General features: G+C 41.0%; 1 protein-coding gene across 3 annotated transcripts in view; it reads left to right on the forward strand.

Annotated features, from left to right (window-relative positions):
• The window catches only part of LOC106566022 (synaptotagmin-2), a 44,790-nt gene extending 19,733 nt beyond the window's left edge, over positions 1–25,057 (forward strand). Inside the window, exons 1-9 of one of the 3 annotated variants that reach the window (XM_014133807.2) lie at positions 4,467–4,600; positions 10,677–10,907; positions 11,107–11,267; positions 16,859–16,987; positions 18,818–18,985; positions 20,668–20,835; positions 21,064–21,181; positions 22,184–22,317; positions 22,794–25,057. In XM_014133807.2, the coding sequence (XP_013989282.1) occupies positions 10,706–10,907; positions 11,107–11,267; positions 16,859–16,987; positions 18,818–18,985; positions 20,668–20,835; positions 21,064–21,181; positions 22,184–22,317; positions 22,794–23,009 (1,296 nt within the window). In that variant the 5' untranslated portion in view covers positions 4,467–4,600; positions 10,677–10,705 and the 3' untranslated portion in view covers positions 23,010–25,057. Of the gene's footprint in view, positions 1–4,466; positions 4,601–10,676; positions 10,908–11,106; positions 11,268–16,858; positions 16,988–18,817; positions 18,986–20,667; positions 20,836–21,063; positions 21,182–22,183; positions 22,318–22,793 lie in introns of those variants that run through there. The other 2 variants (XM_014133806.2, XM_014133808.2) reach the window with 2 other exon arrangements.
• The last annotated feature ends 294 nt before the right edge of the window (positions 25,058–25,351 follow it).

A 25,351-nucleotide genomic window follows, 5' to 3' on the forward strand; every position in this document is an offset into this window, starting at 1 on the left:
ATGTGGGCTATGTTATTGTCAGAGATAATAACCCTGGGAGAGAGAGGTCAATACCAAAGACAAGGTAATCAATTCCAGCCAACAACACGGTATCCCTTTCACCTGACATAACAGGACATTCCTGTCACATGATTTGTGTACAGTACAAGCATCGTTTGTTTGTCAATGAAAACATGATCTGTACCTCTGGGCAACTTCCACCCAGAGACTGGCTGCTGTCCGATTTCTTGCCCGCCTCCCCAAAGTATGCGCTTGTTCACTCCATCTCATAGATGTAAAAGACATAAAATGGTGTTAAGGGAACTCCTGCTAACCCATTGTTACACAAATCAAATGCTTTAACATCCATGAGGGGGGAGTGAGTAAGTGGGTAGGGAGTGAGGGGGTATTAAGGAAAGTTTAGTGCAGTGGTATTCAAAGTCGCGGGAACTGCAGTGTGGTCGCCCCCCCCAAAAAAAAATATATATATAGATATATCTCGTACAATAATCTGTACACTTCACCCCCCCCAAAAAAAAAAAAATATTTAGATTATATATAATAATACAGATTATTGTACAAGACAATATAAAAAAAAAATGTATAATGATAATTTGAAAAAAGAAAACTTAATTTACTAAATGTATTTATTGGTTTCTTTTCATCATAAGAGATGCAAATGTAATGAATTGAAGGTTATTTGTTCATGTAAAAATCTACATTTACCGATCATAAGGCGGTGTCTTCAGATTTGGTGGCGTGGGATCGCAAAATTTACAACAGAAATTCTGCCAGAAACAATGGGGTCCCCTCTGAAAAAGTTTTAATACCACTGGTTTAGGGAATATTGACATAGCACAACATCAAGTCTTACTTATTCCAGCCGAGGGCAGAACCAGACCATGCACAGTGAGCTGTGAGTTCAGTACTGCCCCCCTCTGTGCAAAGGGAGTCATAACATGCTGAAACATGGCAGAGACAGAGCCCCTGCTGGGCCGGCCTGGCTGCCACCAGCTGTTCACTTCCACACAAACACATGGATGAGGTATTCCCTCTGGGGGTGTCTGGGAGAGTTCTGGAGATGGATGAGGCATTCCCTCTGGAGGTGGCTGGGAGAGTTCTGGAGATGAGCAGAAATAGTACTTTTCCACTAAAGTCCTTACTGGAATGCTGATGGAGGATTCTGCTCAAACTAGAGGGGTTGGGAGGACAGGAACATGGCAGCTAGTTAGAAGACAAACCGGTCAGTTTCATTCAAGGGAGAACATTGTTATTTCAGTTTTATTTAATGTCACTAATTTGTTATGCAAATGACTCTGTAGGGCATACTAACTCAACATACTTGGAAGGGTAACTCCATACCGTAGAGCAGACTAACTCCATACTGTAGAGCAGACTAACTCCATACTGTAGAGCAAACTAACTCCATACCGTAGGGCAGACTAACTCCATACTGTAGAGCAGACTAACTCCATACTGTAGAGCAGACTAACTCCATACTGTAGAGCAGACTAACTCCATACTGTAGAGCAGACTAACTCCATACTGTAGGGCAGACCAACTCCATACTGTAGAGCAGACTAACTCCATACTGTAGAGCAGACTAACTCCATACTGTAGAGCAGACTAACTCCATACTGTAGAGCAGACTAACTCCATACTGTAGAGCAGACTAACTCCATACTGTAGAGCAGACTAACTCCATACTGTAGAGTAGACTAACTCCATACTGTAGAGCAGACTAACTCCATACTGTAGAGCAGACTAACTCCATACTGTAGAGCAGACTAACTCCATACTGTAGGGCAGACCAACTCCATACTGTAGAGCAGACTAACTCCATACTGTAGAGCAGACTAACTCCATACTGTAGAGCAGACTAACTCCATACTGTAGAGCAGACTAACTCCATACTGTAGAGCAGACTAACTCCATACTGTAGAGCAGACTAACTCCATACTGTAGAGTAGACTAACTCCATACTGTAGAGCAGACTAACTCCATACTGTAGAGCAGACTAACTCCATACTGTAGAGTAGACTAACTCCAATCTGTAGAGCAGACTAACTCCATACTGTAGAGTAGACTAACTCCACATGCTGGGCAGACTAACTTCATACTGTAGAGTAGACTAACTCCATACTGTAGGGTAGACTAACACCACATACTGGGCAGACTAACTCCATACTGTAGAGCAGACTAACTCCACATGCTGGGCAGACTAACTCCATACTGTAGAGCAGACTAACTCCACATGCTGGGCAGACTAACTTCATACTGTAGAGCAGACTAACACCACATACTGGGCAGACTAACTTCATACTGTAGAGTAGACTAACTCCACATGCTGGGTAGACTAACTCCATACTGTAGAGCAAACTAACTCCACATACTGGGCAGACTACCTCCATACTGTAGAGCAGACTAACTCCAATCTGTAGAGTAGACTAACTCCAATCTGTAGAGCAGACTAACTCCATACTGTAGAGTAGACTAACTCCACATGCTGGGCAGACTAACTTCATACTGTAGAGTAGACTAACTCCACATGCTGGGCAGACTAACTTCATACTGTAGAGTAGACTAACTCCACATGCTGGGCAGACTAACTCCAATCTGTAGAGTAGACTAACTCGAATCTGTAGAGCAGACTAACTCCATACTGTAGAGTAGACTAACTCCACATGCTGGGCAGACTAACTTCATACTGTAGAGTAGACTAACTCCATACTGTAGGTTAGACTAACATCACATACTGGGCAGACTAACTCCATACTGTAGGGTAGACTAACACCACATACTGGGCAGACTAACTCCATACTGTAGAGCAGACTAACTCCACATGCTGGGTAGACTAACTTCATACTGTAGAGCAGACTAACACCACATACTGGGCAGACTAACTTCATACTGTAGAGTAGACTAACTCCACATGCTGGCCAGACTAACTTCATACTGTAGAGTAAACTAACTCTAATCTGTAGGGCAGACTAACTATTATGTGTCATGTACTGTGGGGCAATAACCTCAAGGTGCACTTAAACAACTTGAGAGTTCAGAGTTAAGATGACATGTTTACAAGATCATTTTGTTTGCAGCTATATGAAACAAGATTTCATGCTGGATCAATAACATAATAGCTCTATGATCTTGTTATTTTCTATTGTAATTTAGTAATGAATCGTGACATATAATCAAATCATCTTGGTATCCTAATCAAAACAGGTCAAATGGATAATTTAGTCTGTCCATTATTACATATATTGTGTGAATTGTAACAAGATAACTGTCATGATTCCACCAAGGCCTTATCCTTGTTACATCCTGTTGTCACCTTTCAAATCCTCCCATGTAAGATATGTGTTGTGAGGAGGACATGTTCACCAGGAGCCATATGTCAAACATTTGAGAGTAGGGGTGCTGATCTAGGATCAGGTCTTCCCTGTCTGTGCAATCTGGGGCGGCAGGTAGCCTGGTGGTTAGAGCATTGGACTAGTAACAGAAAGGATGCAAGATCGAATCCCCAAGCTGACAAGGTAAAAATCTGTCGTTCTGCCCCTGAACAAGGCAGTTAACCCACTGTTCCTAGGCTGTCATTGAAAATAAGAATTTGTTCTTAACTGACTTGCCTAGATAAAAAATGATAAAATGTTATTTATTGTGATCTATAAGGCCAAACTGATCCTAAATCAGCACACCTATTCTGAGATGCTGATCCCTCTCAACTAAACCTACATGCAGTCTCCTGCATTTTGAAGGGGTTTCTTGGCTGATAAGGAGTGATTGTAGACTCTTCATATGGCATATCAAACATTACTACGATGGAAGACTGAATGTTTATACATGGTTGTTTGCTGAAGAGGAGATATTGGTATACGCAGTACAGTATGACCCTTTTAACTTCAGTGTAAATAGTTTACCTCTCCATTTTCTCTCTTTCCCTCTATCCTCACACCTATATCCCTCCCTCTTCCCTCTTCCCTCTCTTTCTCCTCTTCTCCTCTTGTTTCTTTCTCTCTCATTCCATGCCTATCTTTCCATCCCTCTTCCATCCCTCTTTCATACCAGTGAATCAATGAGCCATTCCAACCCCTAAGAACAGAGAACAGGGGGGTTTAAATATTGATCATTTACGATGGCTATCAGATGCTAGACTGATGCACAGCATACTGCATTCAGCAGTGTGAGCAGCATCGCAAATGAGGATGGAGAGAGTAAGAGAGAGACAATTGGAGAGTCTGTGTATGTTGAGGGAGAGACGGTGAGGGAGGAGATAATTGAGAGAGTGTGTGTATGTTGAGGGAGAGACAGTGAGGGAGGAGAGAATTGAGAGAGGGAGGTGTGTGATTGAGGGTGGGAAAGGCGGGAGACGGTTTGTACAGGAGAGAGCGAGGGAGAGAGAGAGCGAGAGAGAGAGAGAGAGAGAGAGAGAGAGAGAGAGAGAGAGAGAGAGAGAGAGAGAACTGCCCTGCTCTGCTGCAGTGGAGAGAAGTGAGGGGAGAGACTGCAGTCTCTGCTTATGGGAGAAATCAGTAGATATTACTACGGCACGGAAACGTTAGCCCTACGAGCCTGATTATTGGATGGGTCACCCAGCCAGTGGGAACATCACATTAGACTGGTAATACTTTCTACCTCACTCTCATTTCCTCCCTGGAAATGGTAATCAGCAGGTAATATAGACATGCAGGTCATTTAAGGACAACTTTAATACTGATTTTGTTTTTATGATAGAGAGTGTCAAATGATTGTCAAATGATTCTTCTGTCGTTTGAAGATTTGAACAATGAATGTGCAAATCATTAGATAATTTGAGGGGTTTGTATTGGGTTTGTATGGTGTGTTTCTGGGGCTTTCGGTTTGTGACTAGCTAAGTGGAGCTGTCCAGTGTTAAACTGCATAAATGTAGACACTGGTATCTAAGAGTACCTGCAGCTAAGAGTACCTGCAGCTAAGAGTAGGTGTGCAGTGTTGAGGTACAGTACGTACTACTGCTATGAATAGGATGGATAGCTTTCTCTTCTTGTCTCTGTCGTCTTACAGTCGCTATACAAGTTGAGAATTAGACAAGGGCTATTATACTATGATTGAATATAGCCTGTGGGAATTGCTGTTACGACTGTTATTATAAGTCGTGATGTATGATGTCCATTTGTTTGGCAGGAATCATTTTAATTTGTCATATAATTATCCTTATCTGTTAAGATTGGTATATATCGATAAATGAGAGCGAGGACAGAGTAAGCAGTTATGTCTATACTAGCCATTTTCATTCTGTCTGTGACATCAAACAATTAGTCATTTGATTTGTCTGATCCCAAACTCCATTGGCTAGCATGGCCTCAGGCAGGCGGTAAGGTATCAGACAGAAGCAATTCAGCTGGATCTGATTTGCTCGGCAACAACTAGTTTCTCTGCTGTAACGTTTCATAAGGAGTCTGGAATTGAACACATGTCTTGTGGAGTGGGATAGCATATAGCCTTTAGCTGTTTTAAGGTTTTTTGAACACATTAAACAATGCACCTGTTGGAGATGCAAAGCGTGTTGATTTGTGGCCTATAGGTCAATTCAGATGAGGTTTCATTACGAAGACACAGACCTGGATTCAATCCAAGCCACGTTATAGAGCAGCACACTATACAGCCGACAATGCAGCACTTGCGGAGGTTGCATTCACGTTAAACGCTGCACATGTTGGCTCAATCATAAATTACCTGTCCGCGCTATAATGCTCCTTGCATTGAATCACAGCTACAGTCGAGTTATGAGCTACGCTGACAGAATACTGTTTTACTGTTGCTGCTGACCCATGTCTTGATCATTTCCCTGTCTGTTGTGACTTTAGACAATGCATTTCCTACATACAGTATATCATTGCCTCAATACTTGGTATCTTACGTAGACAACTGTACAGTTTACACAAAGTTTCTGAAAACATAAATATGTCAACTGCATGTAAACACCTCTTTACATCTACAACAAAAGACTGTTGGTTTGACAAGGTAACATTCTCCTTTGATGGTAAAATCTATACAAAATAGAGTGTACGTGGTGATCGGGCTGGCTGATCTAGAGCAAAATAGAGTGCACGTGGTGATCTGGCTGGCTGGTCTAGAGAAAAATAGAGTGCACGTGGTGATCTGGCTGGCTGATTCTAAAGTCAGTAAAGATCCGTTGTAGACCTGCGTGTATCGGTCTGTCTCCAGTGAGGACACATGTAATCGGGGTTAAGCTCTACGTTTGCCTGCCATGTATCCCAATTCTGTCCAATTGTCTTGCTTGCTCATTTAGATGGGCCTTAGAAACTGCTTGTCGACTAAACTGAGACAGATCGTTTTTGTCATCCAGCCCTTTTAGAGAGAATGAAAAACCTCTGGGAAGCTTTTTGCATTGGAGAGCCTCTCACATACAGACACATAGACACACACACACAGGCTCACACACACACACACACACACACACACACACACACACACACACACACACACACACGCACACACACACACACAGGCTCACACACACACACACACACACACACACACACACACACACACACACACACACACACACACACACACACACACACACACACACACACACACACACACACACACACACACACACACACACACACACACACACACACAGATTCCATGACATAGACTGACCAAGTGAATCCAGGTGAAAGCTATGATCCCTTATTGATGTCACTTGTTAAATCCAACTTCAGTCAGTGTAGATAAAGGGGAGGAAACAGGTTAAAGAATGATTTTCATGCTTTAAGACAATTGAGACATGGATTATGTATGTGTGCCATTCAGAAGGTGAATGGGGAAGACAAAAGATTGAAGTGCCTTTGAACAGGGTATGGTAGTAGGTGCCAGGCGCACCAGTTTGAGTGTGTCAAGAACTGCAACCCTGCTGGGTTTTTCGCATTCAATAGTTTCCACTGTATCAAGAATGATCCACCACCCAAAGGACATCCAGCCAACTTGACACAAGTGTGGGAAGCTTTGGAGTCAACATGGACCAGCATTCCTGTGGAACGCTTTCAACACCTTGTGTAGTCCATGCCCCAACGAACTGAGGCTGTTCTGAGGGCAAACGGGGTGTAACTCATTGTTAGGAAGGTGTTCTTAATGTTCTGTCCACTCAGTGTATGTTACAAATAAGCATATCTTCAATTACAATATATCCAGTTTCTATCCCTTTTCAATAGTTGACATAGCAATACTCCTTCACTGTTTGTGAAAGTATTGTATACCAACCTCCAGCAATAATGCTATTTTGTATCAGCTACTTCTCCAAAGAGTTTTTGCATCATCAGGAGATGATAGGGATAGTCTATTACCAGACCAATAGGATTGTAGATGTCAGCAGAGATGATAGGGTTAGTCTATTACCAGACCAATAGGATTGTAGATGTCAGCAGAGATGATAGGGTTAGTCTATTACCAGACCAATAGGATTGTAGATGTCAGCAGAGATGATAGGGTTAGTCTGTTACCAGACCAATAGGATTGTAGATGTCAGCAGAGATGATAGGGTTAATCTATTACCAGACTAACAGGATTTAGAGACGTCACGTTACTGTGACGTGCACATCTACTCTCATCGTAATTTGCCATTATTGATTTTGGTGAGTAATAGATTTATAACCAATTCTGTATGTGCAGAATAGAGGAGTAGGCCTTTGTCATTTTCCACCTTAGATATCCTGCCCTGGGAGAAGGATACAATAGGGAGAGCAGGGAGGCAGAGCCGGACAATGGCCTTGTGGCAACAAGTAGCTCTTTATCCTATGGGTTGTTGAGTGGGTTGGCTCAAGGTTAGAGGTATGCTTTTTGCACTGTCGTGACATTTCTCAGCCCTGCTTAGTCCTACCCAATCAAATATGAGTATGACTCACAATGAGTATCACCGTGATCTGTAAATGTTAATCATATGCTGGTGTCACCCCTGAGACACCAGCGTAGCTAGGAATTCTGGGAAATAAATTGTCAGACTTCAATGTAATTGGGTAACGTTCCCTACTCTCTCCTCCTGTTGCCGCCCCTGAGAGCAACACAGAACTGGCACAGAATGATATGATGCTTGCTTGCTTGCTGGTCTATAGGATTCCCCAGAAGAAGACAGACGTGTGGTTATAGCGTTTCATGCATTCTTATTCTTTATGATTGTGGTTGGTGATTGCGGATTGCTGTCAGATTGATAAACACTGTTATTACCGTAGCCTGCATCTAGGTAGCAGGGCAGTTAATTCAGGAAGTAAACTTCAATTACAATTTAATAATACAAATAAATAAATGTATTTATTTTCAGTTACTTCTCAATAAACTGAAAAGTAAAAACATTTTTTTTTTAAGTTAAAACATTTCTGAATTGTACACTTCTAATCACTTCCTGAATTGACTGCCTTCAATTTGAGTTGAGCCAAACCCTGCTGGGTAGATTAGAAAATATATAATTAATTTGCTTCCTGTTATACCTTTCTCTTTTTGCACAGTGATCTCATCCCTCACTTTAAATGTAATTTCTCTGAAAATAATCCCTAATTAGACATGAGAAGCCATTCACTGTTATAGATGATTAGACATGAGAAGCCATTCACTGTTATAGATGCTTAGACATGAGAAGCCATTCACTGTTATAGATGATTAGACATGAGAAGCCATTCACTGTTATAGATTATTAGACATGAGAAGCCATTCACTGTTATAGATGATTAGACATGAGAAGCCATTCACTGTTATAGATGATTAGACATGAGAAGCCATTCACTGTTATAGATGATTAGACATGAGAAGCCATTCACTGTTATAGATGTGTAATTATGAGTCAGTACATGATAATGGGAACTCCTGAGAACTTTTTGGGGCGCAATAGGCGGGGCCTTTAACAGTTGGTCTAACATGCATCCGAAGGTCATAATTCCCATTCAGCCTCTCCATCTCACCTTCTCACAGTGTTAATTGTTTCAGTACAGTACATTACTAATCCTATTAGGATTAAAATCAAATCAAATTGTATTTATCACATGGGCCCAATACAACATGTGTAGACCTTACTGTGAAATGCTTACTTACAAGCCCTTAACCAACAATGCAGTTTTAAGAAAATAAAAGTTAAGAAAATATTTACTAAATAAACGAAAGTAAAAAAAGTAACACAATAAAATAACAATAACAAGACTATATGCGGGGGTACAGGTTAGTCGAGGTAATTGAGGTACTATGTACATATAGGTAGGGGTAAAGGGACTATGCATAGATAATAAACAGTGATGAATTGTTCAGCAGTCTTATGGGTTGGGGGTAGAAGCTGATAAGGAGCCTTTTGGACCTAGACGCTCCAGTAGAAAGAAGGATGTTTCGGTCACAAGTGCCTCATTTCAATTTGGTGGAGATCATTGTTTCAGAAGAGACATAGCATATTATAATTGACATATTACAATCACCTTAGTCTTTGCCATTCCTTCAGAGGGAACAGATCACACATCATAAATGGAAAATAGTCCTCTTTGTGTCATGACTTCGGCCGAAGTTGATGCCTCTCCTTGTTCGGGTGGTGTTCGGCAGTCGACGTCACCGGTCTTCTAGCCATCGCCGATCCATTTGTCATTTTCCATTTGTTTTGTCTCGTTTTCCCACACACCTGGTTTTCATTTCCCAATTACTGGACATGTATTTAACCCTCTGTTTCCCCCATGTCTTTGTGTGTGATTGTTATTTGTTCAGGTCAGTATGTTCCGGCTGGTTTGTACCGGGTGCTGTTTATCACCCATGCTTTGTGGCAACCGTTCTTTTTGCACTTTGTAAATTGTTTACTTTGTGCTGTCGAGTAAAGTGCGTTGTTTCCCTCATCTCTGCTCTCCTGCCCCTGTCTTTATACACCAGCTACACCCACCATCCTGACACTTTGGAACACATTTTGGATAGGGAGCCTTTGTATTTATTTGGCACATTTTCCACCTCAAGTAGAAGATGTGTTAACTCCAACCATTCATTTTTATTTAATCCCTAATGGACCGTGATGTAATGCTGTAATGTTGAATATCAGCTTTCACAAGGGACTGAGGGCCTCATTGACAGATTTTATTCTATTGACATTGATGTAATATTAAGATACTGTGTCTCATTCCTCAAACAAATGAAATTAGCCGTTTCATCCCTGAGTTAAATCCATTTAGGAGTTTATAGTACATTAATGATGCAGGTCTACCGGCTGGCATTTTTATCCTCAGGGTCTGTGATGTGGACTAATGTCAAGGAGGCCATTTCCCTACAACACTCCAGCCTTGTCACTGTGCTGCTCTACTGTCTGACACATTGCTAAGGAATTGAGTTGGGTCACATGGTAGAATGGTAGATCCTCCATTTCCTTGCTTTGTGTGCAGAAAACCAATACTCAGCTACTAAATTGTTTCTATTGGAGTGGAGTGCCAGAGAGTTCAAGACTAATCTAACTTCTGAAGTAAATCTCTAACAGATGCCTATTTTTAATTCCCTAACATTGCCATGAAGCAATGTTTTTATGATAGTGATACGTCTATGGCGATAGGTAATAAGTGATGAAATACATGTCTTTTTGATGTGTGTGTGTGTTTGTCTGTTATACCAAAGGTTACACACTTCATTATCTGTGCTGCTGGTGATGGCAACTGACCGTTTCTTTGTGTATCTGTGACTTGCCCCAGGGACTGTGTGTGTGGCCTAGTCATTGAGGATGAAGTGGAACTTATTCAAGAATAAGCCTGAGGCCATGGTTGGTCCAGAGCCCACGGGCACCGGCGCCACTATGACCGCGGCCCCAGCCATCGCCATCGCCACCACCGTGGCTGAACCCCCAGGCAACGGCACAGTTTCCAAGAACGACATGTTCGAAGAGATCAAGAGCAAGTTCATGAATGAGATCGATAAGATCCCATGTACGTCTTCCCTGGTTAACCAAAATACTTTGTTTTTTACCAATCCTGACTCATAACTCATGTACTATGCATGGAACAACATTGGAACATAGAATCCTAAATCTGAATGATCTCATAGGAGTTCAATTAAATCCAACCCATATTGAGGTATTTACATAGTAGTGTTTTTTTCCTCATAACTCCCCTGTGTGTGTTGCAGTACCCTCCTGGGCCATCATAGCTATCGCTGTGGTGGCCGCCCTCCTCATCCTCACCTGCTGCTTCTGCATCATCAAGAAGTGCTGCTGTAAGAAGAAGAAGAACAAGAAGGGCAAGAAGGGCAAAGATGGCCTCAACATGAAGAACATGAAAGGGGACGAGGTATGGTGCTTCGAGCTCCACATATAAACTCAGTTCGCAGAGTACATGCAACTCCGACAGACATAACATATATCACACTCAGGATACGTATTTCATTTGAACACAAAACTCATAAAACTCATATGAATATGAACACAAAACTCACATGATATCAGTACGTTAAGTTATTTATTTTTAGATGATGTATGTAGACAAACAGGACTAGGAATTCATCTCGGGATAGCTGACAGAGGGCATCTATAATTATTAGCCTACTAAGCCACAGACTTCATTCCTCCATAACAATAAGGTTGCCTGTTTTATTTACTGTGCAACAATTTATTTTGTTTGAGGAACTTGGGAATGTTTTGGTCAATATGTAAAGATGGAAGATCTTAATTTGACCATAGTAAAATACACTACCTGACCAAAAGTATGTGAACACCTGCTAGTTGAAAATCTCATTCCAAAATGACGGGCATCTGCCAAACCCAGATTTGTCCGTTGGACTGCCAGATGGTGAAGCGTGATTCATCAAATGAAATCAAATTCAAATAAGATTGTATTTGTCACATGCACCGAATACAACAGGTGCAAACCTTACCGTGAAATGCTCAGTTACAAGCCCTTAACCAACAATGCAGTTTTAAGAAAATAGAGTTACTAAATAAACTAAAGGAAACAATAAAAAAAGGAAAAAGGTTAGACAATAAAATAACAATAATGAGGCTATATACAGGGGGTACTGATACCGAGTCAATGGGTGGTGGTACAGGTTAGTCGAGGTAATTTGTACATGTGGGTAGGGGTAAAGTGACTATGCATAGATAGTAAACAGCGAGTAGCAGCATTCTAAAAACTTAGGGGGGGGGGTCAATACAAATAGTCCATTTGATTGAAAGTTCAGCAGTCTTGTGGCTTGTCGGTAGAAGCTGTTAAGGAGCCTTTTGGACCAAGACTTGGCACTCGATTTTAAACACCTGTCAGCAACGGGTGTGGCTGAAATAGCCAATACAAATAGTCCATTTGATTGAAAGTTCAGCAGTCTTGTGGCTTGTCGGTAGAAGCTGTTAAGGAGTCTTTTGGACCAAGACTTGGCCCTCGATTTTACATTTACATTTACATTTAAGTCATTTAGCAGACGCTCTTATCCAGAGCGACTTACAAATTGGTGCATTCACCTTATGATATCCAGTGGAACAACCACTTTACAATAGTGCATCTAAATCTTTTAAGGGGGGGGGTTAGAAGGATTACTTTATCCTATCCTAGGTATTCCTTAAAGAGGTGGGGTTTCAGGTGTCTCCGGAAGGTGGTGATTGACTCCGCTGTCCTGGCGTCGTGAGGGAGCTTGTTCCACCATTGGGGTGCCAGAGCAGCGAAAAGTTTTGACTGGGCTGAGCGGGAACTGTGCTTCCTCAGAGGTAGGGGGGCCAGCAGGCCAGAGGTGGATGAACGCAGTGCCCTTGTTTGGGTGTAGGGCCTGATCAGAGCCTGAAGGTATGGAGGTGCCGTTCCCTTCACAGCTCCGTAGGCAATCACCATGGTCTTGTAGCGGATGCGAGCATCAACTGGAAGCCAGTGGAGAGAGCGGAGGAGCGGGGTGACGTGAGAGAACTTGGGAAGGTTGAACACCAGACGGGCTGCGGCGTTCTGGATGAGTTGTAGGGGTTTAACCTCTATGGGCTAGGTGGGACGCTAGCGTCCCACCCGTGGTGCACTCCATCAACAGCAGGTGCATTTCAAGAGCGGCAAATTTGAATCCAAATAAATGTCAAAATTCAAATTTTTCAAACATACAACTATTTTACACCCTTTGAAAGATAAACATCTCCTTAATCTAACCACGTTTTACGATTTCAAAAAGGTTTTACGGCGAAAGCATAAATTTAGAGTATGTTAGGACAGTACATTTACAAGAGTTGTGTGTAATGTTTTGTCAATTCAAAGACAGGGTAACCAAAACCATAAAACCAGCTAAAATGATGCACTAACCTTTTACAATCTCCATCAGATGACACTCCTAGGACATTATGTTAGACAATGCATGCATTTTTAGTTCTATCAAGTTCATATTTATATCCAAAAACAGCGTTTTACTATGGCATTGATGTTGAGGAAATCGTTTCCCTCCAATAACCGGCAGTCAAGTCAGCGTCACAAATTAAATAATTAAAATTAGAAAACATTGGTAAAATATTATATTGTCATTTAAAGAATTCTAGATTTACATCTCTTGAACGCAATCAACTTGCCAGATTTAAAAATAACCTTACTGGGAAATCACACTTTGCAATAATCTGAGCACTGCGCCCAGAAAAATACGCGTTGCGATACAGACTAGACGTCATGTTGGGGAGATCTAAAATCGAAAATACTATGTAAATAATCCATTACCTTTGATTCTCTTCATCAGATGTCACCTCCAGGTATCACAGGTCCATAACGAATGTAGTTTTGTTCAAAAAAGCTCATCATTTATGTCCAAAAATCTCCGTCTTGTTAGCACATGATCTAAGCCAGCCGGACTTCTCGTCATGAACGAGGGGAAAAAATATATTTACGTTCGTTCAAACATGTCAAACGTTGTATAGCATAAATCATTAGGGCCTTTTTTAACCAGAACATGAATAATATTCAAGGTGGACGAATGCATACTCTTTTATAACGTATTGGAACGAGGGTACCCAACATGAACTCGCGCGCCAGGTGTCTAATGGGCCATCATCGTTCCATGGCTCTTGTTCGGTCAGATCTCCCTCCAGAAGACTCAAAACACTTTGTAAAGGCTGGTGACATCTAGTGGAAGCAATAGGAAGTGCCAAAATATTCCTCAGCCCCTGTGTTTTTCAATGGGATAGGTTTAAAGGTAATACAACACATCAGGTATCCACTTCCTGTCAGAAAATGTCTCAGGGTTTTGCCTGCCAAATGAGTTCTGTTATACTCACAGACACCATTCAAACAGTTTTAGAAAATGTAGGGTGTTTTCTATCCATATGTAATAAGTATATGCATATTCTAGTTACTGGGTAGGAGTGGTAACCAGATTAAATCGGGTATGTTTTTTTATCCAGCCGTGTCAATACTGCCCCCTAGCCCTAACAGGTTAATGGCACAGGCAGGGAGCCCAGCCAACAGCGAGTTGCAGTAATCCAGACGGGAGATGACAAGTGCCTGGATTAGGACCTGCGCCGCTTCCTGTGTGAGGCAGGGTCGTACTCTACGAATGTTGTAGAGCATGAACCTACAGGATCGGGTCACCGCCTTGATGTTAGTGGAGAACGACAGGGTGTTGTCCAGGATCACGCCAAGGTTCTTAGCACTCTGGGAGGAGGACACAAGGGAGTTGTCAACCGTGATGGCGAGATCATGGAACGGGCAGTCCTTCCCCGGGAGGAAGAGCAGCTCCGTCTTGCCGAGGTTCAGCTTGAGGTGGTGATCCGTCATCCACACTGATATGTCTGACAGACATGCAGAGATTTTAAACACCTGTCAGCAACGGGTGTGGCTGAAATAGCCAAATCCAATAATTTGAAGGGATGTCCACATACTTTTGTACGTATATACTGTAATTGCAGCAACAGAATTTGAATGCTTATTCCATAATTTTGCTTGATCAGTGGTTGGACTATTAGCTGGCCAAAAGTAGGCTACATCAAGAGTGCAATACTGTTAATATAACCGTGTGTTAGTGTGGGTTTTCTGTGAATTTATGTAAATCACGAAGCTACTCTGCATTTCCTGCGGTGCAGGAACATTCTCAGCAGCAAAAGAGTGATCAAATTAAGATCTGACATCTGTATATAGATTTGACCAACAACACATGCTCTTTATGCATCCCTTGGTGTATCAGTAACAACCTTTGATCTTTCGTTGGCAGCACTTAGACCAGACTTAGGGAGACATGTCGATAACCTCCTATCCTCTCTGTTCTCTTGATGTGGTTGTTGTTGTTGTTTTAAACCGTGTGCTGTACTTGATTGTGACATACGGTGAAAATTACACATTTGTTATGGGAAAAGGACCAGGGATGGTTTGGGTAATGGGTAGAGAAAGTAATGAAGCCCTGTCTTTTGTGGCATTCCAATTAACGGATGACTGCTAGGGTAAGCTGTCCTCCGTGCTTAAGGATAATAGACATGATACCCATGGATCAGAGGAGCCATACCCATGGATCAGAGGAGCCATATCTCAGACTAAGCAGAATAAACAGGGGAGGACTGTGAAAAGTGCTCCTGCTTAATTCCAGGCTGAATGTGTCCACTATCATTAACAGGGCCCCATTCACCAGTAACAGTTATTAAAACAAGTAACTGTCTCCACATGGTGAAAGATGGTCCTGGAAGTAGGACGTTTACTTTTTTTTTTTTTTACGAACAGTCAATCACTGTCATTTTTCATCGTCCTAGTGTTGCCGGTGGTGTTGTTTGTTTTCTGGTGTGTCGTAAGTTCAAACCTCTTCCTCTCTCTGCTCTCCTCCTCTTCACTTTGTCTCTTATGTGTGCATCGTGTTTCTTGACTGTGATGGACCCCTGATCTACGGTAGGTGGAAGGATCGCGGTGATGCTCTCTGGCCCATGGGCAGATGATGATGATGATGATGATGAGGGGGGGTTTCATGGAATGAAAATCGTAGCTTCTTTGCTTTTCTATCATGTTTTTTAATTATGTTTTGAGAAGTTAAATGAGAACGCTATGGTCTGCTCCATAAAACCCTGAGAGAAAACAAAAAAAATATTTAAATAACGTATTGCCCATTATGTGACAGTGTGATGCCAAACTCACCCCAATATGAAACGTATTGGGCATAGTTTAAACGCAACCCACAAATAACACTATTAATATATGCATGTGAAAAAGGGCATGGTGGTTGTTTGTGGGACATGATGACGACAATGATAACCGCATGACCAATCAATCAATATTTTTCATCTGCACCCCAATTACTTTGTCACTCAAACGAGAATTAAAAAATGAAGCACAGGTTTGCAGATGAAATAGTCACGGAAACTTGAACATGTCAGAAACAGGGGTTACCATAACTGGCTGTTATCTAACTGAAATACTGCTTCGACATTATGCAAATAGCTGGCAATGCCCTTTAATCCTGTAGCTACCATTTGGCTGGGGAAAATGGTGACCGGACTTGAGAGGAACATTCCTTGGTGACACATTAATGGAATAAAAAGAAAGCAAGTAAGATTATACAGGCCCTGCTTTTGGAGGATCAGTTAACTAGTTCCTTGGGAATATGGGGTAAGATGTAAAAGACAGGGTAAAACAATTGTGTCACCAAAGGACATTTTGAATTCAAGTCATTAGCTAGAAAACATCATTCCTGAGTCCCTGGTTGCATTAGAGACAGGATGGTATTCCACTATGCCACCAGGTGAGAAGCAGGTAAGCGGGAGCAAGGCAACGCAAGGCAACGCAACAAACCCTGGTGCTACCGTACGCAGCGCAATGCAACACAACACAAGCCTCCTGAACGTCCACTGTCTGTCTGTGGCATGCTGTCTGTGGTGGGTGGGGCACCCTCCATCTGACTCCTACACCTAACCCCAGACCCCTCAACTCTGATCCCTGTGTCCTGTGTTCTACCACTGCAGAAACAGGACGATGACGATGATGAAGGCGAGACAGGCCTCACGGAGGAGGAGAAAGAGGAGGAAGAGAAAGAGGAGGAGAAACTTGGCAAGCTGCAGTACTCGCTGGACTATGACTTCCAAGACAGTAAGGTTAGTGGCTGATATTTCCCCCTTTAAATCCTTGTAGGCACTGCTCAGCTAAACCTGTATTAGGCTGTTTTACCGTAATACAATATTTGCAGCGTTGTCAGTCTATCAGAAAGAGTCCATCAACTTCCAGGGATGGGAATATGATTTTTTTTACTATAAAAAAAACTACAATTTTTAGAACACAAGGCCCGCACTGAAAAACATTATGTGTGCCCATGTATCTATATGACAACAGTGTGCAACAATGTCTAATTTATCATAACCATTACAGATAACAAATCCCAATAACTAAATTGAGCCATATATTCAGACAATAAAAACGCTAGTGAAATTTTAAGATGAATTTATTGAAACCGTAATATCAAATAGTTATATGATATTGTGGGAAACACAATCTTCAAAAAGGCAGTAACCTCAGCAGTGGCCCTTGCTTGTGGTAGCCTTATGTTAGGAATCAAAAGGACTACTAAAGGTAAGTTGAGTAATTAAATATAAACTGAAATCAAATTGCTCCATTACATATTCAGTCCACAAAAAAAAAGTCATTTGAATCATTCATTGAAACCATAATGAGCTGTGTTACCTGCTCAGCTTTGGTGAGGTCACAGTGGCGCTTTGCAGCGGCAAAAGTTGTGATGCGAGATTGCTGCTCCTACATATGCCTATTATATGAAAAAAAGGTGATCTGTGGTTAAAGATTGAGTTTTGACGTCCGTTCGAGTACTCCAATACTGGATTACTCCTGCCCAGCCCTATCATCTTGTAGAAATTAAAGACATACTTACAGTAGTCTAAATTACAGATGTATCGATATCCAGAGAGTAGACTGGTGGACCTGAAGAACCTGGTGGTGAGTCATCCATCTAGAAATCAGTGTTTTTACTGAGCTACAACTCAGCTTTGGCATTGTTGAGTACTAACTAGTGGGCATGGTGGGACCCTTGTGGCCATGCTCCACATAGCATGCCTACATCCCCTCAAAGTACCTTGAACAAACAAGCATATTTTATCAACAGCTCTGTAAAAACATCAGCAGAATTGTGCAGCAACAGTTTTGGGGAGAGACAGCTGACAACTGCTGAACTTAGGGTTGATGAATAAAAATATTCAAGAGAGCAGTGAATCCAGATCAGGGTTCTGGGTATGAGAGGGTTTCTCTAGTATATTCAGCATCGTTGTAAATGCATGGGTGGAGTCAGTGTTACAGTGAGTGTGCAATGCTATGCAGGATTTTGGCACTGTGACGTAAGTCCAAGAGGAGTGGAAATGCAGAGTCATTCTGAAATAAGGAAGTCCCTCATGAGATACGGACCCAGGATCAGGGCTTGGAGTCACTGACGCAGGATCAGGGCTTGGAATCACTGACGCAGGATCAGGGCTTGAGATGAAAATGTACATTAAAGCAGGTCCTTTCTTTCTAGCTGAATCAATTACTATACCTTCAAAATAATTAATCTCTCCATCATTCAGAGCACAATGATACTTGGCACAAGTACCTCTTTTTCAGATATGCAAAACTACTGTAACATGATATTCTGTGACTTTCTGATGTCATGGCAGCAAATATATTTGACAGCTCTAGTGTGGATAGCTTGTATCTAATCTTAGTCATCTAAAAGGGCTGTGATAATTATTGTTGCAGCTTTAGGTTGTCAGCCAACAGGCCACAAGCTTATGTAACAAGGCTGCAGCATTTATCTGCAGCAGTGACAGGAAGCACACATGAATAGATTAATGTATGTTGTTTTCTCACCTAATATGGTTGGTTTGTCTCAATGCTGTCTCTGACCCCTGAACACTCTGCCCCTCCCCCCTCCCCTCCCCTCACAGCTCACAGTGGGAATCCTCCAAGCTGCTGATCTTATCTCCATGGACAGCGGAGGTACCTCTGACCCGTACGTCAAGGTCTTCGTCCTCCCAGACAAGAAGAAGAAGTTTGACACCAAGGTTCAAAAGAAAAACCTGAACCCTGTCTTTAATGAGTCATTTGTTTTTAAGGTAAGTCATAACACAGTCTCTATACCAGGACTGCACTTGCACAGAAGTTAGTTGGAATATAAAAGGTATCAATCATCATGCCAAAAATATTGTGTCAGGCTAGTACAGTGGAGTCTCAAACTAAATCTAATTTAACAGTTTTGGTGTTGTAAAAAAATCAGACATAAGATGCTACATGGTATAAGATTTTGTGGTTGTTGCCTACATTTATTTTTCATTATGAAGCCACAGTATGTGTTGTTGTTGTGTTCACGTCATAGTGTGGAGCAGTGCTGGCTTGCCATGCCTGCCTGCCTGCCTGCTATATACCCTCTTGCCTGTGTACTAACTGCAGCTTCCTGTACTACTCAATGAGGTCCATGGAGACTGTATAAGCCTCTCAGTGTCAATGTGAAAGCACTGTCCCTAGAGTAGGGACCATCGATGAACAGTTTGGAGAATTTACAGTATATGAAATCAGATGCATGCCTTTAGAATTAATTGTTTATTTATATTTGTCATGAGACCCTTCACCACAGGAAAATAGAATGTCTAGCTTCTAGTTCCTAGACCTGCTTTAGTGTATTATACACTCGTTGGCAATTCCAACCTGTTAAAGCCAGCACTCTGCTATTTTCCAACCCTTAAGCAAGGATTGGTAATTTACCTGTCTTATCTGAGCTCGCTTGCGCTGAGGTGGGAGGGGTGGCAATATCTGAGGTACGTTTCATTTGATTGAAAAACAAGCCCTATGGTAAGGCTACCCTTATCATAACAAAAGCTGATTCAACAGAAATGTCTTCCTTATCCTGGCCATGCATTAGCCAAGTATCCTAACCATAAGATGTTTTTAAATGGTCTACTTGTGAGAATTTTGCCGTCATATTTTGCATTATTCAGAATTCACAAAGGCCTACCCTGCAATGCATACTCCATTTGGCTTGTATCCATCCTCATGTCCAAAGAGAGCCTCTTGTCCAGTTATCAAAGACCCGCTCCTCCAAACATATTCAAAATATTCAGTCCTATAACACCGTATCAACAGTAGGCCTAGGCTATCTCTTGCTTATTGAGAACGCTCCTCACATATACAATACAATTTACGGGAGCCTAGTATTTATTATTTGCGTAAAGACATCCCACTGGGAAAAAAAATGGTTGAATCAATGTTGTTGTCTTTTTGTCAGCAAAACTGTTAACCTAAATCCAATGACATGGTGAATTTTTTTGTTGATTTACCATTGTGTAAGGTTCATTAAAATAGAGCTCCAGGTCTGCAAGGGCTGGAGTGAATCAATAGAACCCATATTAGATACTCTAATTATGCTTTAGTGCCATTAGAGCTGAACAAATCTCTCCTTAGATGTTTCCTGAGTAAAAACCGTGCTACACATTAGAATTCAGACTAACCCATTTTCTGCCTTTCCTCTTCTGTGTTGTAAAACTCTGTATGTACTGCATGTTAGCTGACATTGTGCCCTATTACTTATGTGTCAGTAATCAATGTCTTGCCAGCAGCCCATGACACAAAATAAGATGTTTATTTCTTTAAAAACGAATAATCATCAATATCACAGATACACAGTATTAACAATTCAAATAGTATACAGTAGGGACATGTGGTTACATTCAGATTTAATAATCCAGTTGTGTTGTTGTTGTGTTGTGGTGTTGTTGTTGTTGTTGATGTGTTCCTTCCTCAGTTACCATATGATGAGCTCGGTGGGAAAACCCTGGTGATGTCAGTCTTTGACTACGACCGATTCTCCAAGCATGACATCATTGGAGAGGTGAGGATCCCCATGAACACCATTGACCTGGGACAGCCCATCGAAGAATGGAAGGACCTGGAGAGTGCAGACAAAGAGGAGGTATGCTCTGAAAAGAAACACAAACTATTTAAACTAGTCATAATTGATTGATTGATCTTTCTGTGATTTTATCTAACTAAGCTAATCGTTGGACGGGAACGTTGCCCCATCAGAATTAACAACAGCCAAGCTCTGACAATTGTAATATACATTTTTTGTCTATCTTTCCCTCTCTGTGTCGTTGCTCTCTCTGTGCTTGCCCTCTCTCTGTCCTTAATCTCCATGCAGCCTGAGAAGCTGGGAGACATCTGTATCTCTCTTCGTTACGTGCCCACCGCTGGCAAACTCACTGTCTGTATCCTGGAGGCAAAGAACCTCAAGAAGATGGACGTGGGTGGACTGTCTGGTACGTTAAGACTTCCACTGGACGTACAGTTTACTCTTGAGATTCTTAAAGGGTTCTTGAAAGGTTCTTTGCAGTGAGTGATGGTTCTATGTAGAACCATGTCTTCTCAAAGAACTATTCTCTATATAGAACCCTCCCCTTCCAAATTGTTCTTTACAATGTTGAAGCAGTCCTTCACTAGATGGTTATGGGTAATTATGAATTCCTGTTCTTTATGTTGCATTATTTCACTTACTGTGTGGTACCTATGATTTTGTTGTTTTATTCTACCTGTCTTGTGTCTGTGTTTATGTTCATGGGTTCTGTTGAGGTGGCTAGTCCGATACCGTCAGTGAGAAGGGTCTGCAAGTATATGCGAGTTTATATTTTTGGACTAACTTCATCATTTGACATGGTTGAGTCAGGTTGATACAACTCCCAGGTGAGAGTGATTAAGCATGATCAACCCCATATTACAACACAGTAGCATAACAATGTTAAAAACTGAATATCTTCATCATCATACATATCATATACCAATTACTCGTAGATAACTGTTACAGAGGTTAAATGTGTATGGTGCTATTCAGAACCATCTCATGAAATAATATATATTTTTTAAAGTTCTAAATAGCACCTTCAAGAAAGGAGTCTACAAAGCCCCAAAAAGGGTCCCGCCCTGGTCACAAATCAAAGAACCCTATTTTAGTACTAAAAATGTACAGTTTGTCTGCTGTTAAAACAACTTGTGGGTGGACTGTCTGGTAGGGCAAACCACTGGACATAACAGTAGATCATTTCCAATCAATCAGGCATGTCAATCTGCCATTAATTAAACAGCTCAGTGATGCAGAATCTCTGATTTATTTGCAGACATTGTGCTACTGTATGTTGCATTAATGAGCTCTCTGAATTATTTTTCTAATTAGCAAGCAACTCATATCACATCACATTTTTGCTCTACCGAAGTGATGCACTTAAAACATGAAATGAGAGTGAATATCTGTTGGTCTTTCTTTGCAGATCCCTATGTGAAGATCGCGTTGCTGCAGGGAGGCAAGAAACTGAAGAAGAAGAAGACTACAGTGAAGAAGAACACACTGAATCCGTACTACAACGAGTCCTTCAGCTTTGAGATCCCAATGGACATGATGCAGGTGCAGAACACTACTTATTTTTGGTGGTCTGCTCTTGTTTTTTTTTCTCTAGGCCTACAACCGCGTTTCCATGTTCGCTATGCTTTGATGCTTTACAGCAATTCAATGATGAAAGAAAATCAATACAATTCAGTGGAAATTTTAAGGAAAATAACACTCAAAAACTATCTTTTCGTATTTGTTTCATTGGTCCACTGTTGATACTGTCCCAAAATTGTTTTGCTTGTCAGCAATCACGTTTCCAAGACATAGAACTTTCAAAATACCACTATGATGCATTTTGCAACTAACATTTTGGAACTGCATCAACAGTCGACTAATGAAGCAAACACCAAAAGAGTTTTTGAGTGGTGTTTTCTTTTTTAAACCTGGTAGTTTAATACCTACTGTATGAGGCTTGCATATGAATGGCTATGTGAGTGCACACATGTAGAATCTACTACACATATACATGTTTTTCTCTCTTTCCTCTTCAGAAAATTTTGGTGGTGGTGACAGTGTTTGATTATGACAAGATTGGCAAGAATGACGCCATTGGGAAGATATTTGTGGGCAGCAAGGCGACGGGCCCTGGTCTGAAGCATTGGTCTGACATGCTCTCTAACCCCAGGCGTCCCATTGCCCAGTGGCACCCACTACAACAGGAGGAGGATATAGATGCGGCACTGGCAGGTTTAAATGCAAAAAAGTAACTTAACTTGTCCGATTGATTACCAACTAACCAACTAACTCAGAAACCCTCCCTCCCCAACTGCCCTACACTGCATGAAACTCATGACTTCCACAAGATTCTGTCATGTCTATTTGAAACACTGAACAAAAAAAAAGAAACATCTAAAATATCAGCTTATTCATAATTAAATCGAAGAACATAAACAACACTTTTTCCAACACCGTAGCATTTCACGTATTTAGTGTAAAGAGAGAAGAAGGAGATTGAGCGATAAATTGATTGATTGATTGATAGATAGATAAATTGATCTGTGTTTCATTTGAACATGCTTTTTAGGAACAGATGCTTAGATGCTGACAGTGAAAATTTGGAGAAAGACTCAATGAAAGTGATGCTGGTTATAGCTTCTTCATTTAGTTTATAGAACATGTGCATGCTTTACTTATGCTCTCACTGCTCTACATAAACCATGCCAAACCGATTCCCATTAGCATATATCTTGTTCTCAACCAATAAGTGTGCCATATCTTGCAGTAGAGATTAGTATTGGGCCATTTCTCACATAAAACAGTTTTAAGTCTACTAATGGAAAGGGTTTAGGTGTGATGGTAGGTATTAAGGTAATATAATGCAGCAATTCATTCCAGAATGTCTTTCTGAAAGAACTTTACAATGCAATGTTTTTTTGTTCCAATTGTATTATTATTATTATTATTATTATTATTATTATTATTATTATTATTATTATTATATGTATTCCCATATATATGAGAGATGGACATATTGCGCCAAAAATAATATTTGGCTTTGCAGTTAATTATTATTTATCAAACATGATTAATTTCGATGCCGTTATGGACAGGGTCAATACAGCTTCCAGTGTTTTCAGTGTGATACACAGACTGGGAGGAATTCATGGGTGCCTTTAGGCTCTCAACTTAGAGTGCACTGAGGGAAACTATATACCTGGCAAACGTCATAATGACACAGTCCAAAAGGAAACTGCAAATGTGCTGCAGACCTACTTTGACCACTTGGATGTAAAAGTGATTACTTATCCATGTCCAAAATAAAGATGACTGAAGAATTATCACTGTCATCCAAAACCATGACGACCATGCTTTGTTAGTGATGAGATATTTACTACCAATTGCATGTGTTGAAAACACATTTGACCTTTTACTATTTCAAGTCAAAGATAAACAATGTTGAGGATGTATGTTCAAGAAAATAAAGAAAATCGATCAATCATATTCTACTAAGACAACATTGCACCCTGTACACTATTGTGAGCACATTTTTGGTATTAATGCTATGGAGATGAAAGAAACATATGTTATAAGATGGGACCATGTGCTTGTTACAGCCACTGCCTGTGAATTGTAAAGCACTCTGCATCTCTGAAATGACTGATACAAACATACTGGAGGGGATGTTTTCTCAGTTTAAAAGTGTGTTTGCATGAAGGCCCAACGTCTATTTCTCTCTGCTGAGGATAGCTGAAGTGGTGTGGGTAGACATTCAATTCTTGGATGTTCACATTGTAATGATGAAAAGTTCATCATCAAGCAACCGGAAATGCAGCATTTGCTTGAAACAAATGAGAGTAAAGTAAGCATGATTTATGCTTTGTGCTTATCTTCATGTCGTTAGCTTTGACTTTTGCACCATGCACTCATCAGCAACCTGCTTAGTATGTAACCCTTTTCTGTAAGACGCCAAAGTCCTGAAACATTGTGGTATTGTCCGCTGTTTATTCAAACCTGTTTTTCCCAAGGGCGTTGTTCGTTAGACATCCTGAAATGTTGATGCCAGGAGGCCATGGTGTATAAGGTGATCAAACTGAAAGGAGGGGGAACGTTGGCATACTAATACGTCCGTTGATATGTCGTTTTGCCACCCTCTCTCTCGTCCTACTGTAAACATTATACAGTGAGAAAATGTGTTAATACAGCATGTATCTATGAAATGTTGTAAATAGCAGCATGTTTTAAAGAGGAACCATAATTAGTGTGTATGTGTGTTTGTGTCCAATGTCATTTTGATAATAAAATGGAGAGAAAAATATGCACTGACTGCACATTTGATGTATTTTCCCTTAAGGGTATAATAGGACTGAACATATGTCTGCATAGTATATGTTGATTTTACAGGCTATTTTCTTGCCTGAAATTCAACAGTGTTACTTAATTTGTATTTTATTTATATATGTCTACTGTGGACAACCTGAAATGTATGACTATATGCTGGGGCTACAAGTCAAAATGCAATATAACTTACATTTCCTGCTTTCACTTGTATGTGTGCATGGTCTTTGATGGCCAGAATTTATTGTGTATTTATTGCAAAAGCAGAACATTT

The sequence above is a fragment of the Salmo salar genome, chromosome ssa12, assembly GCF_905237065.1.
Source record: "Salmo salar chromosome ssa12, Ssal_v3.1, whole genome shotgun sequence".
NCBI classification, from domain to species: domain Eukaryota; kingdom Metazoa; phylum Chordata; class Actinopteri; order Salmoniformes; family Salmonidae; genus Salmo; species Salmo salar.